This window comes from Vanellus vanellus, assembly GCF_965231255.1.
Source record: "Vanellus vanellus genome assembly, chromosome: 3".
In the NCBI taxonomy this organism is placed as follows: domain Eukaryota; kingdom Metazoa; phylum Chordata; class Aves; order Charadriiformes; family Charadriidae; genus Vanellus; species Vanellus vanellus.
This window is the reverse complement of record NC_138907.1, coordinates 24,922,660-24,937,754: the sequence shown is the minus strand read 5'-3', so window position 1 is coordinate 24,937,754 and position 15,095 is coordinate 24,922,660. Positions and strand designations below refer to the sequence as shown.

At 38.5% G+C, this 15,095-nt stretch overlaps 1 protein-coding gene across 1 annotated transcript in view; it reads right to left on the bottom strand.

The window, feature by feature from the left end:
- USH2A (usherin) overlaps positions 1–15,095 on the bottom strand; it is a gene marked incomplete at its 3' end in the record, with an annotated part of 409,152 nt that overhangs the window by 304,221 nt on the left and 89,836 nt on the right. Inside the window, exons 16-19 of the mRNA XM_082480510.1 lie at positions 13,114–13,608; positions 10,041–10,313; positions 8,380–8,537; positions 6,933–7,077 (exon numbers count right to left, since the gene is read on the bottom strand). Coding sequence (XP_082336636.1) covers positions 6,933–7,077; positions 8,380–8,537; positions 10,041–10,313; positions 13,114–13,608 — 1,071 coding nt within the window. The remainder of the gene's footprint in view (positions 1–6,932; positions 7,078–8,379; positions 8,538–10,040; positions 10,314–13,113; positions 13,609–15,095) is intronic.

Genomic DNA, 15,095 nt, shown 5'->3' with positions numbered 1-15,095 from the left:
AGAAAAGTCTGGCAAATTTGCAGGCAGAAGCTTAGAGAAAATCTATTTTTTTTTCATCTTGGAGTTTACCTTGCTGGTAAAATTACATGCCTCACTATTGGTCACCCATTTCATTTTTGCTACAAGTTATTAGTCCAGGGGACCCCAAGATTGCCATAGCATTTCTGGTACGATCTTTTCTTTCTCTGCGCTTCACAGTAGTATCAGTCATTTCAACAGTAAATGAGTCAAGAAATAATACTTATGTCTTCTGACAATACTTTGGCTTTTTAGAAGATCCATTAGAGTCCATCCCGGACTCTTCCCCAGAAAAAAAGAATAAAAACTGCCCATAATGGACAATAAAAGAAAATTTAATAACACGGATATGTTACAATTGTATTTCTTTAAAAATAGATTTAACACACGGTATTTTTTAAAAATCATGAAAAATATATTGCTGCCACCATATGGGACAACCAACGACTCACCAACCGATTTAAGATGCAGCATATTGAGCTGACCATATGTTACAGTGCTGTTGAATGGCTGAGTGATTCATGCCCGTCACATTCTAGTATATCAATTAAAGCTCCTTGAAGTCTGCATGATTTGTGTCTCTGTTATTAAACCCTGCTAATTCATCCCACTTACACATCTGTTATAAATCTCTAGGAGTGCTGCATGATTCATGGCAATCTGTGAGCATGGTACAGCAAATTCTTCTCCTTGTAATTAACAGTAAATTGTTTTACTGCCATGCAATGAATTTTTCAGTTATATTGCAAATGAACTCCTAAATGCACGGTTCTTTCCTAAGAACTGACTTATATCATTAGGCAATTAAAAAGTATTGCTTTGAACCAAAAGCTTTTAATCAAGAGGAATGCAACTTAAACATAGCTTAAAAATCTGGCAAATTTGACACAGAGGGAAAAGAACAAACTAAGCTATTTTCTGAAGTATAATATGTGGTTGGTAGGGGAGAAGAAACAAACACCTTTTGAGCGCCTCCTAATTTCCTGCAACTCAAAGAGCAGTTTAACTACAGCTTGAACACTTGGCAAGACGAGTTTGAGCAGATACTATTTATCGCAGAAGTTACTTAAGTCATCTGTCATTACGAAATTTCTCAGATTACTTTACACTTTTCTAATTGTAAAACAGTGTCTTTATTCTTGAAATAAATAATTGGATAATTAGCCAAGCTGAATCATCAGAGGATTCCAGTGCTGCTCAAGTGTTCTTGTCAAAGGTGAAGCAAATTCATTTCAGCTTTGCCTCTGCAGCTTTCTGAAGAGGCTTTGATTTTTTTCCTGCTACATTCTTGGCAGCAGCCTCAAATTCATGAGTCCATACATCAAGTCAGTAGTTTAACAACAAATGAAATTAAATTCAAAGAAGGGAAACTAATTGAAGGACAGCAACAAAAGTGTTTGGTAATGTGCTTTTTAATATGGCATGCCACATTTGCATGATAATTTTTCCTTTTTAGCATGGAGCAGAAAGTGACTAGCTTAATGAGGGATTATTCAAGACAGGAATGAACAAAATGCATTCATAACTAAGAACAAAGATTGTATTATGAAACGGAAACAGGCAACTGCCGAGAAGTAACTGGATGATTGGTTTATGCATTATGAATAAAAAGGTAGAAAAATATTTATATTAGTATTCACTAATGACTATATATACAAGATTGTTGTAATTAAAATTATAAATTAACATATTAAGAGTGCTTGTTTAATCACTTTGGGTCCTATTCACAATGAAGAGACTTATGTACATGCATGCAAAACAATCTGTGTTTTCAGGCCAGCAGCAAATGGCCCTCCTATTTCTCTTCTGTAACAAAGGAAAATATACATTACTTATTACCTGTTTAATGGCTATTTGTGATTTTAAAATCGAGGCACAGCTTTTTGTAGAAAAGCAGTCTATGACAGGCATAAACAAATGCTATATCGCCATGACAAACGGCTTGAGGCTTTTGAAAAGGGCTTGCGCTGGACCTTATTCATGAATGGAAAAAATGGACAAATCACTCAGATTAAAAGGGTAATCAAAAAGAAAATGACATCAAGGAGTGTAAGACAGCCCAGAAAGCCCATCAGCATCATTACCCCAGCAAACCCAGAGGCAACTCCAAAGCCACCAATACAACTGCTTGAGAAGTCTGCCAAGAAGCCAGATGCAGCTGGTGCTGGAAGAATATCTTCTACAAATTAGCTTCTGAACCCTGTAATTGCCATCAAAAGCAAAGGATCAGGAATACAATGTGCTGGGGTAAATGGTAGCAATCAAAGCCATACTTTGGTGTCTCTCAAAAAATGCTTTTTAAATGAAATTTAAAAGAAATGAAGAAGGGTGAAGGAAAGACGAACTTAATTACAAGAAATAAGCTCAGTCACACAGTAGTTAATGAAACATAGCTGTATAGATTGTTTAAGGCACCCTTTGACTCTCTGATCTGAGAAGGGTAGGATAAGCAATTCTACTAGTCCAAGCACTCACACGGCTAATTCCATCCCTTTGAAATGTCAGAAATTGCTGGGAATAAGAAGATGTTTCTCTGCCTGACAGAAAAGTTTGGAAAACATGCATGTTTTGTCTTGGTAGATGACGCAAAGAATAATGCAAGTAATTTATAATTTTACGCAAACACCTTGTCAAAAAAGAAAAATAAATCGCTTTTAAGGGACCAGGTCTTTCACTGGTATCAGCTAGTATAATTCTAGAGACTCCAAGGTACCAGCCCAGAATCCTACACAAGACAAAGCCACAGAGCAAAAAGTGCTTTTGAAAATATAAAAAAATCACCTAAGACCTGGTAATGGGCTGAATGCCATTCTCAAAAATAAACAGGAATTTGAACCCAGCAGAACCTGGAGAAAGGAATAAAGTAAAATGTGGCTCTAGGTGTTGAGATGAAAAACATAATTACTGTCCAGTATTGCTTTCAGTTACAGACATGCAGTTCCACTTGATGATCTTGGGGTAGCAACGACAAAAACGAAGCTCAAATTAGATTTCAAATTTTCAAACCAAGTATTAAAAATGCACTTCCCTCCTTTATCAGCCAAGGCTTTCAATAGCACGTGCACAAAATTGCAGTGCATAAAGAGTATTTAAAATACCACATGGATTGTGGAATGTGCATCCTTAGAGTTTAACACTTAAAATACTGACTGAAAAAGTATGAAACACTTTTTAATTATTTGAGTCTTTAAAAGCCAACTAGCTGTGTATTTGTATCCGAACATACCAAATTGAAGTTCTATTTCTGTCCAGTCACCTTTTCTTCGAGTAACAGACATGGGTTAATTCTCTTCTTCCGTTACCTTGACATGCTTGCCTTGATCTTTCATCTCAATACTGCATTACAATGTAACATTGATCTTCCAACACTTTTTAGCATTCTCGGAGCTGGTCATGCGTTGGGCATATCTGTGCAAGTTCTCTTATTTACCGCACTTATTCTCCTTCCTGGTTTCATATGCATTTTTGACAGCTACCACTCAGCTTTTTTATAAAATAATTCAATTTTTATTAATTCTATTTTGATTGCTTTCTCACTCTCTTTCCTCGCATTCTTCTGGCTCAATTGTCATCTTTCAATATAATTTACAAATATCATGGGTGGATGTATTGGTGAGGAGATTTTTTTTGCCAGTCTGACTCAAGGACATATGGATTATTTTAGTTTTCTTTTACTCTCCTCCTGCAAAGCTACTCAGGAAATACCCCTGGTATAGATGCCTCTACTGAACCAGGTTAGAAGGGATCTACTCGTTATGTTTGCTTCTGGATTACTTTAACCAATTTTAAGTAATACTCCAAAAAACTTCTTATTCAGAAGAAGAACTTCTTATTCAGATCAGCAGACTGTTTCTGATGCTTCTGCTCTCTTAGGTCTTACCCCTAAATTCTGGCCATGACCCCAAAATCCCTTTTTTTGACTTTTAAATTCTCCCTCAAAACCTCTTTCTTTTCTTCCTCAGCATTTTTGTTTCTAATGATTTCATGCCCTTGTTTCTGCCCTTGTTTTTATTTGCTGTGGTATGCCATATAAAAAAACACGTTACCCGAGAAAAAGAAGAAAGATTTTGAAGAGTTTGGATTTTTTTTTTGTAGCTAGTTTTCAAAGTAACCTAATGGATATTAACAAAGCTTAAAAATTACTTGAGACTTCTAGTGGCAAATTTTAGAAGGCATTGGCAACTCTAAAAGCAAGCCTCTTGGTTATATACATCAGTTGGACATGCCAAAATCACAGTCATCAAGGTAACCATTGATTTAAATGCTCCACCTAATAAATCAGTACGTTCCACACATGGAAGGGGTAGAGATGGTTTTCCATTATCCTCCTTGGGATCAGCGGAGAGAATTAGTCTAATTTAGTATAACCTCTAGCTCAACTTGGAACACAATTCAAAGCTTCTGGACTGTGTTACGATGCAAGGGGACCGTCGTGCTGGAGCACATTTCAGTCGAGACTTCCTCCAAAAAGCTCCCTTTGCCAGGGCATGGAGGGGGACTGGCGTCCAGCCAAGGAGGCTGTCTTTGTGCCAGGGAGACATTCCTTCACAAAACAGAACTCCTCAACAGTCCTAGAAAGGCAATTTTAATGTCATTTTCCACCATTCAATGACACAAAAGGATATTAATGGACTAAGACTTGATCATCTGTTTTTACAAATGACAGGGACTGGTTTCTTCTAACTTTGTTCCAAGTTTGAACTTGCTTTGATCTAAGAGTCATCACAGAAATACATAAGCAGTGTTTCTTTTACATTTTCTCTGGAAACACAGTTTTACAGAACTTCACAAGGTAGAACGTGCACACACAAAGAAAACATGGATGGTGATTATTAAACAATTTTCTCCAGAAATGAAAAATGTGAATGGTGGAACATAAAATTGGATGCAAAATTTAAGTGCTTTACTCTTTAGTTTGTCAACAGGTAAGACATGGCATTAAAATGCTTTAAAAACATAAAAGGAACACAATACGGGACTGATTCTTTGCTTTCAAGGCTTACAACAGTAAGCAAGGAAAGGCTACACTGCAGAACAGCTAATAAATGGGGACGCATCTGTTATTCTATTTTGTATTCTCCTGTCTTCGCTAATGCGATAGGTCTCTAAGTATTAACACAACCAGGGAGGAGATGGTCATAAACAAGCTGTCAAGCACAACTCAGCTATTGTTTCTGAATCTTTTAATAAATGTATAAATGCAAAGTTGGATCATTTGTAGTACTAAGGTGTGCCGGTTAGGCCATATTTGTTTCCATGGTTATCAGCACAGACTGGAATGCTGATCCTTGCACGGCTGTGTGGTATGGGATTAAATCATAGTCATGTAAGCAGGAGGCTCTGGAGATGGCCAGATTGAAACTTTAAGAGGTGGCAGTACGAGGAAACAAAATTTTGGAATCAGCAATTCAGCAAGAGAGAAGACTGACAGAACAACCTTTGCCCCCTGAAACATGAAGATGACATGGTGAATCAAGGAACAAATCATCTGTCTTCCACTTGAGAACAAATAGAAAGGCAGTTAAATAAATAGAGGAAGAACAGAAGACAGACTATAGGTAATATCCCAACAGCTTGAATTCCACTTCAGTTCATGTATATAAAGCTTCCTGTTTCCTGGCTCCAGGCAACTCCTTATCCCCTGTCTGGAAGCTCCGATATTTCTTCATTGATTATGCGGAGGAGCTTTGATGGAATTCAAGCAACTCCAATACAGCCCATGCAGCCTAGGAAAACATTCTGCACAGCAGAAATGTTCAGGTTTTTTTTTCCTATGAGACACCAAATCACATAAGAGAGGTAATTTCAAAGATCATAATCACAACATCCACATGACACCACCACTAATTCCTTAACTGAAAATGCTAATATTGTGAAAGTAATTAATGTGTTTTAAATGCCTATACAAAAGGAAATCACAATGTTGAGTAGTCAGCTGTCTGCAGGTGACCACTAGTATGTCACATAGCATTCATCCTGAGCTTATATTTATAGTATTAAAGAGCTGTACTGATGACCTCGTTTCATGAATAAAGAGACTTGTGAAGCTGATTTTCCTAACAATTTCTCTCTTAAAACCCTCTTGATCCTCTGATGTCTAAGAAGCGGATTCACGCCAGTCTTTTCTTCAAAGTAAATACGGGCTTTCTGCATCTCTGTTCTGTACCGATGCTTATTTTCTCCTAAATTTGTAGAAAGTTAGTACCTTTGAAGTCTCTGACATATGTGGTTGAAATTAACTCAAAGACTGAACATTTATTAAGGTGCACAGGCACATATATGCAGTTTCTTAAGCATTGTTTCCATAGGAAAGTGTGAGTATACGCACCAAGTATCTACAAAGCAAATTCTCATAAATCTCAGGGGCTAAAAAAAAATAAATATTTTCAAAAGAACAGACTCAAAGCATGTACGTTGCTTCTGATTAAGACACACAAATACACTACGTACATATGTTAGAGTTTAATATAAAACCCATGCAAGTCCTTCTTCATGGGTTAGCAGGTACTGGCACAGCATGTGCGTTTTGCATGCCCTGTCATGCAAACATGACACATGCTAAAAATCCCCAACAACCAATTAACAACTTCTTTGTATCATAAATGAACGAATGGGTTCAGCCACATTTATGTACAGTTACTGTTTAAATAAATAGGAACAAAAATACACATATCCACCGCTTGCAGTTGAGAGCGCTGTATACAAATCCTGTTGCCATAATAGCGTACCTTAAACCTTCATCGAAAATATTTTGGTTTTAATCTGTCAAGATAAACAAATAATAATTAAGCAAGCCACTTTGTATTAATACAACACCTACCCCTGTCACTGTGCATCAAACTACGATCATCTTAATGACGTTCATTAGTTAACTGTGTGTCAGCTTTGCACTTTGATACCGATTGTTTCCTTACCAGCTGCCAAGGTTTGCCCCGTGCCTGGCTCACTGGTTACACAACCAATTCGATTGCAGAGAGTAAGAGTGAAGTTGTACGTCCTGTAAGGTTTTAATCCCGCCACCACATAGGATAGCTCATGAGCCTCAGCTATATGCAAAACCTGCAAAGCAAACAGATTGCAAGACGATGGTTAATAATATTTTTAATTCCCATTAACTGATGACATGCTGACTAATAAGAAACTTGCCTCTGAATTTGCAGATTCCTTCATTTAGATGTGGAAAAACCTGCAAAGACCAACTGGGGGAGAGGATTATTTTGGAGAATCTGAACAAGCTTGGATTTAGGTGATAACAGTTCCCATCACACTGTTTTATGAGGTAATAAGCCAGTTCCTGAGTGGATAAATGAGGAAACAAAGTTATTGCCTCATAAAACTGTGGTGGTGCAGCTATCACTACAAACGGTGCAGCTACAATCCAGATGACGAAGATGACACTGTTAAGTGGTGAAATCCGACCACCGTTGAATGAGCGACATGATTAGCAGGCATTAGGAGCAAGAGGAATAACTAATACCTACAGACATCTGAATCCTCTTTACTTTGTTAGTAGAAGAGAGAGTGGAACTGAATAACCTGTTGTATCTTACATAACTTCTTTATCAGATGTTTATTTAGATGAAAAATCTTGCAAGCCTGTGACCAGAAGCAATTTGTGCTCATTCCTAAGCTTTTAGCTTACTACTACTGCCATGGTGTTTGTTTGCCAACCCCCGTTACTCAAAAATTACAAGAGTATTTTTCAATCACAAAATGGTTAGGGTTGGAAGCGATCTTAACGATCATCTAGTTCCAACTCCCCTGCCATGGGCAGGGATATCTTCCACGAGACTGAGTGGCTCAAAGCCCCATCCAGCCTGGCCTCGAACACTTTCAGGGATGGGGCATCCACAACTTCTCTGGGCAACTTGTTCCACTGTTTTACCACCCTCAGAGTAAATTACATATTTAGACTTTAGAAAGTTGGTTTTCTGCTATTTTAGGTTTCCTCACTTCAAAGATTTGTCCATTCTCCAGGAAGCCAGACCGGTAGTTTCTTAATGAAAATGCAGATTCCTACAAAACAACATGGCTTTAAGCATATCAGCAAATATAGCAATAATACAGAATCAGAACACGCAAAGATCAAGGCAATTTAAATGTTTTTGCTCAATCTCATCCCTTCTAATTTTGAATCTCACCCACTACTGAAAACAAGTCAGCTCAGGAATACAACTTAAAACCTGAAAGCAGCATGTCACGTTACAGAGCACTCGAGACAAATTGAGAGGTGAAAAAGTTAGATCAGAGGATATACAGCAAATCAAGGAAAGGATTAACCACAATGTCAAGGAGGACATCAGACTTTATTAATTTTATTATTACCAGTTAGGAAAAACTTAATGTAACTAACAACAATACCTGTGAAAATGGTGGCAAGAACTGCTGTTCTGTCATCAAACTGATGCTGTATCCCATCACATCTCCTCTTGCTAAATTATCTGCAGGTTTTTCCCATGACACATTAAGGGAATACGGTGAAAGAGGGAACACTGATGGAGGTGTCATGAACACTGGGGCTAAAATAAAATTAATAGAGTAACATTCATAAAATACGTGAGCAACGTGTGTAATCCAAGCTTTCTCACCGTATTTGCAAAACACCATTTCAGACAGTCTTTCCTTTTTCTTTTTTTAACCTTATTTTTCAAGTCTAACAGGAATTTTCAGGTTATTTTGATAGCACATAAAAAGTACCTCACCCATCATTCTCCTGTTTTCTACTCTGGTGATGAGTGCAGAATAAAACTCTGCCTATACCTTCAAAGAAATACCAATCAGCACTAAAGTCCTAACCCCTGTAGCAGGTAGGAAAGTACATCCAAATGAAAAAGTCTTGAAGACAAACTTCATGCAACCTGGGAAAAAACTGATAAAAGCAAAAAGTGTTCAATACTTCAGCATCTTAAAAGCAATTTTGTTTGCTAGGCCAGTTTGAAATTAACATGTCTCTCACTTCTTACAAAACAGTTCCCCTGTCTTCCGTAGTAAATCTGTAAAAGGATTGTTTGCACTGCAGTTAAATCCCCACCTGATTACTCTGTAATAATAGGATACCAACTCATAGCACTTCTGCTACGTACAAACAACACACTAATGGACCTCTTCCCAAATACAATTTAACACTTTTATAACATATAGTATTTAAGAACAGATAAGCACAAAGACTCATTTTGAAAGGGGAATTAGTTTAGCCTGCTGTTTTGCAGGAGCAAATGACTGAGGACATGATTTTCAACCTAACAGCAAACAAAAGCATCAGTGATGTAATGGAGATGTTTTACTGCAAAACATGGGTTCTGTCAGCCAAAAAGCCTTAGATTTCTAATGAATGCATTAAAGTAAATAGCTGTAATTTCAACTAATATGTCAAGTGGCAAGCCCTTTTGAAAAAAATCTGAAGAGAAGGGTCGTAATAAGAGCCTTGTGAACTGGTTAAACTTCTGAAAGAAAATGGTCCACATTATGCCACTTGGCCCCCATAAAAGCCCATGAAAAGTTTCAAGCACTATACTCCTGAAAAGGTAACCCTCTCAAGTTCTTCAAAAAACTGCTTTGTTCTAAACAATGAAAGCCTCAGTTCAGGAAAACTCATTAGAACCTCATTTCTGAATATATGTACTTTCTTGGACAACATTCCTGATTCACACCAACTGTTAATACATTTGTGACAAAACCAGTACTTTTTCATGTTTTCTCCCTTTAAAGAACACATAAATAACAACTGGGAAAACAGTGAAGAACTCAAACACCGTTTGGTAGATTTTGCAATCTTGTAGTTTTGAAATTTTGGTTTAATTGACAGGGATCATTTTCTTCAACAGTATGACTTTATGGTGAAGAAAACTTTTTTGCTTAACGTGCTAAATTCTGAGATAGTCTGACCTATCTTTAATTAGTTAAATGAAAATTTGTCCCTATTTGTATCATCACTAGACACGTTTTATTGAAAAATAAAAAGAATGCATTCTAATTTAGTTTTTCCTTTCATTTGTATCAAACAAATTCAAAACAATACTTACCAGCCTCTCCTGTTCGTCCTGATATCCAGTCTGAAGATACGCTACCTGCCATGTTTACTGCTAGCACATAGAATTCATACTCTGTGAATGGCTCCAGATCAGTGACTGTGGTACTGGTCTGTGGTGGGGCCAGGGCATTTTCGTTAGGAGACTCCAAAACTGGTTGAGGACTGAGCCATCCACTGCTTTGGAAAATACGAATTTCGGGAGGAAGAATGTTCCCAGCCGGTTTTAATTTTTTTCTCATGTAAAGTTCATATCTTATAATTATGCCTAGAGAAAAAAGCCAAAAAATCGGTGCGTTTAAACGATTTCTAGAGTGCTACGAAAATACCAGCACCAATATATTTAGAGCTAAAAATCAATCTATTGACATCATAGAAAATATAGCATAAGAAGTTTTCCTTATTTCTGCTATTTTCATCCAAACACTCACTTTGGCATTTCTTGCATTACACTGTTTATTTCATCCTCCGTGCAATTTTGGGATTTGAAAACAAATGGCTGGATTACAGTAGGAGTTCTACTGCCATCACTGGAATACAATATCCTAAAGTTCTGATCAAATATTACTGGAAACTACTTCAGGTCTCTGATTTTCAAAAGGATATTTAAATGTTTTGATTTTTAAAAAAATTTATTTATTTATTACACAATAGGTGGGGAATTTTTGAGTTTAATGCTAAACTTTTAGAACATACTACTGGATAGGAGATATATGTGTGTGTCAGTTTTCCATCAATGTAAACCTATTACGTATGCTGGAAGGTCTCTTCACTTTGGAAAAAAACCTCCAATATCGTGGTATGAAGTGATACACGATCTAGGCTGGATCGTGGAAGCAGTTTAATTGTAGGAATAGACTGTAAGAAAGCTGACTGGAGATTTCCCAAAATGGAAAAGAGGAGAGAAATAGCAAAGCCAGGAGATAGTTAACCACCATTTAATGTATATATTTGGGTCTGTATTCATGCAGAGAACTGGAGCGGTTGCTTGGGAGAAACAGCTTCTCTCTTTGTCTTTAGAAAGACCAGGAAATCTGACCAGACATCAAAAGAAATATGAGAGCATTGCTTAAATCTGCCTGTGCTGGCAATTACACGCATGTAATGGTGCTGGAGTAAACTATGAAGAGTACAGGCTATGGGTTGAGGGAAAAGTGCTAACAGCAAATATCATGACCTGCGCTGTAGGAACTGCCCCTCTAAATACACACAGGAATTCTTGTGCGGGCATTCTTCCTGTCTAATCTGGTAATAGCTGGCAAATGAAACGTTTGAAGAGAAAACTGAGCTCCCCGTACACAGATGCCCACTTCGTGAAGATCAAAATGCTTCTTTTTGCATGCACAAATATTTGTGCATGTAAGTGCAAGTTCACAAAGCTCCATTGCACATATATTAAAAGATAAAGTGTTTACCAGTAAAGTCTATGGCATCACAAAAGTATCCTGCAACAGCTGTGTTCTCAGTTTCAAAAATCTAAAATATTATTACGCAAGTTAGACCAGCAACTCTTGGCAATCACCTAATCCCTAACAAAGTTATACTGGTAATGCAATTAGCTACTACACATGACGGATGGTTTTAAAAACAGAATTCTCTGTTAATTTTTAGATTATTTTTTTCCATAATTGTTATCTGCTCATTTATTCTTTGTAAGGCAATATCACCACATCTGTCTGAACTAGGTGATCTGGCAAATTAGGAAAAAATTAATTTTACTGTAAATGTTTAATTATACATGTGATTTTTGCTGCAGCAGATGCCACTAAGGGCTAAATCCCGGACCAAACACATCCAATTGGAGTTCTGGACTCCAAAAGAATAAACCACAGATTCTGGGGACACATGGAGATGAGTAGACAGTGAGGTAGACTGAGTACTGGCTGAATGACAGAGCTCAGAGGGCTGAGAGGAGCAGCACAGAGTCCAGCTGGAGGCCTTTAACTAGCAGTGTTCTCCAGGGCTCAGTACTGGGTCCAGTCTTGTTCAACATATTCATCAATGACCCGGATGAGGGGACAGAGTGTACCCTCAGCAAGTTTGCTGATGACACAAAACTGGGAGGAGTGGCTGACGCACCAGAAGGCTGTGCCGCCATTCAAGGAGACCTGGACAGGCTGGAGAGTGGGCAGAGATGAACCTAATGAAGCTCAACAAGGGTAAGTGTAGGGTACTGCACCTGAGGAGGAATAACCCCATGCACCAGTACAGGTTAGGGGGTTGACCTGCTGGAAAGCAGCTCTGCAGAGAGAGACTTGGGAGTCCTGCTGGACAAGAAGTTGACCATGACCCATCAATGTGACCTGGTGGCCAAGAAGGCCAATGGTCTCCTGGGGTGCATTAAAAAGAACACGGCCAACAGGTTGAGGGAGGTCATCCTCCCCCTCTACTCTGCCCTGGTGAGGCCACATCTGGAGTAGTGTCCGGTTCTGGGCTCCCCAGTTCAAGAAAGGCAAGGAACTACTGGAGAGAGTCCAGTGGAGGGCTACAGAGAAGATCAAAGGACTGAAGCATCTCTCTTATGAGGAAAGGCTGAGACACCTGGGTCTGTTTAGCCTGGAGAAGAGAAGACTGAGCGGACCTCATCAGTGCTTATAAATATCTAAAGGGCGGGTGTCAAGACGATGGGGCCAGACTCTTTTCAGTGGTGCCCAGTGACAGGACAAGAGGCACCAGGCACAAACCAGAACACAGGAAATTCTGTCTCAACATGAGGAAAAACTTCTTTACTTTGAGGGTGGCAGAGCACTGGAACAGGCTGCCCAAAGAGGCTGAGGAGTCTCCTTCTCTGCAGATATTCAAAACCCACCTGGTTGTGATCCTGTCCAACCTGCTCTAAGTCAACCTGCTTTGGCAGGGTGGTTGGACTCGATGACCTCCGAAGGTCCCTTCCAACACCTACCATTCTGTGATTCTGTGATTTACTGGCAGACAGACAAATTCAGACAACGCCTTACTTCATTCTCAGTCTCATGTCACAAGGATAAGGATATTCTAACCAGATTTGAGAATATGCCGCTTTTTCTTTGCAAAATCTGTAACTTACAAAAGTAAATGCAATGTCCTACCGTTTGGTTTCTCAGGTGGTGACCATTCCACAGCCAGTTCTGTAGAGCTGATGATTTCTATCATTGGTGGGTGTAGCCCTTCTGGAGGAGCTTGTGCAGTAATTACTGTTACTGGCTGGCTCTTTAAGCAACCTCCACTAGTACAACCTTGCACAGAAAAAACATACTTTGTAAATGGAATGAGATTCCAAATAATTGCTGAAGGTTTTAAGCCTTCATACTGACCACAAGGCTGAAGATCAGCCAAGCTAGTACATGTTAAAATGTATTTTTCTATGGGCCCAGAGTCATTGGAGAGGTTTGTCCAGTAAAGTAAAACAGAGTGGTGACTAACAGGAAAGACAGGATTTAAATGCAAGCTTCCTGTAGGTGTCCCAGATTTTGTTCTGTATGTCACTGAAGCACTTCTTGTAAAACCACGAACGTTGCTGGCTTGGACGTAATAGGAATAGAAGGTATACGGAGATAACATGGCATCAGTGAAGGTCTGAACACCTAGAACAAACCGATAAGAAGAAAATTGTATCAGTCTAACACATTAAAAATAATCTTAATTTGCATACTCAAAGCTCTAATCCAAGTTGCAAGATATTTATGCCCATTCGCACGCTTTCTTGAGATCATTATGAACATTGTAGCTTCTCAACTTTTTTATTTTTTAAGAGGGAAAAAAACCCTCCCCTTTTCCCTTTATCATCTTTCACTGCACATTGGCATCACTAAAGAAATTTTTCTACTGAATTTCTCCTAGTTCCTGATTTAATAATAAACAAGATTAATACAATTATCTTCTTATACCTCCTTTGCTTGGAAATAATTATTTCAAATGTAAATCAGCATCTATATTGGTGATCTGATTTAGAAAAAAAAACCCAAAAGCATTCTGTAAATTTTCACTCTTGGTTTTTTTTTATTCATTTCATAGAATAAGACCAAATATTTCACCTTTCTATGCTTTCACTTCCTCACTTCTAAACCAGTGCTTTAATAGTTAATTTGTAAAACATTTGATATTGGATGAAAAGTGAAACAGAAGTGCAAATAATTATTAAAAAGATATATCCAAAGCTTGTATTTACCTTCCTCACCCCCTACTTTCCATTAATTTAGATAGCTTTTTAGCAGCCATGACCATGAATAACTCCGGGGTATATCCCAGAAGTAGTTGCACATCTTAGTCATCACAGCACAACATGAATTTACGTACAGCTGTATCACTATACACTGTTTTGCCTTAAGAAATAGTGAACACTGAGTAATATATTACATGCCAGAGCACAGATAATTTTTTTCAAACCAAATGGAGAGGACACAGCTATTTCCAAGTCTTCTCTGTACGTCTGCACTGTCAAGTCAGCCCTGAGTACAACTTAAAGAAGAGGACCAAAAATTATTACTATTGCTAGATATTCGACCCTGGACATTGTAGTACAAAAGCAGCCCAATAATTACTTCCAGTGCTTCAACCACCTATAGCGATCACAAACTTATTGCTGGAGTCCAGCAGTAAGGAGACTTCATCTTCATGCCTTTCAAACCCTAGTACTTCAGGCAAGGTTACAGAATGGCTCTGCCAGTGGCAGCAATGGTTATTGCAACATCCCCATGCATGAATAGTGAGCAGGCAAGTGATGCAGCAGATCTCAGTCTTGCCAGCAACATTCAGCGGTTTCTTCTTCAGCTTTCAGGTCAGCATGCTGTTCACAACTGCAGATGCAAGTATTCGAGTGTAGTCTAGAATTGTTGAGCCCTTTCTAAGCTGCATGGACACACCTGCCCTGACAGAAGTGCTTCTGGGTGCAAGAATGGGCCAATTCAACAAGTGTTAGACTTGGACAGGCTGGCAAGAGTCCTCAGGGTAAGAGTGTGACAATCAGTTGCTGGGAAGGACACCGTCATGGAGGAGTTTGCCATGTGTCCAGTTTCCAATTTTGTCTCCAGAGACAAAAGAATGGCTGCAGAGGCAGCACAAGTCAGCATGC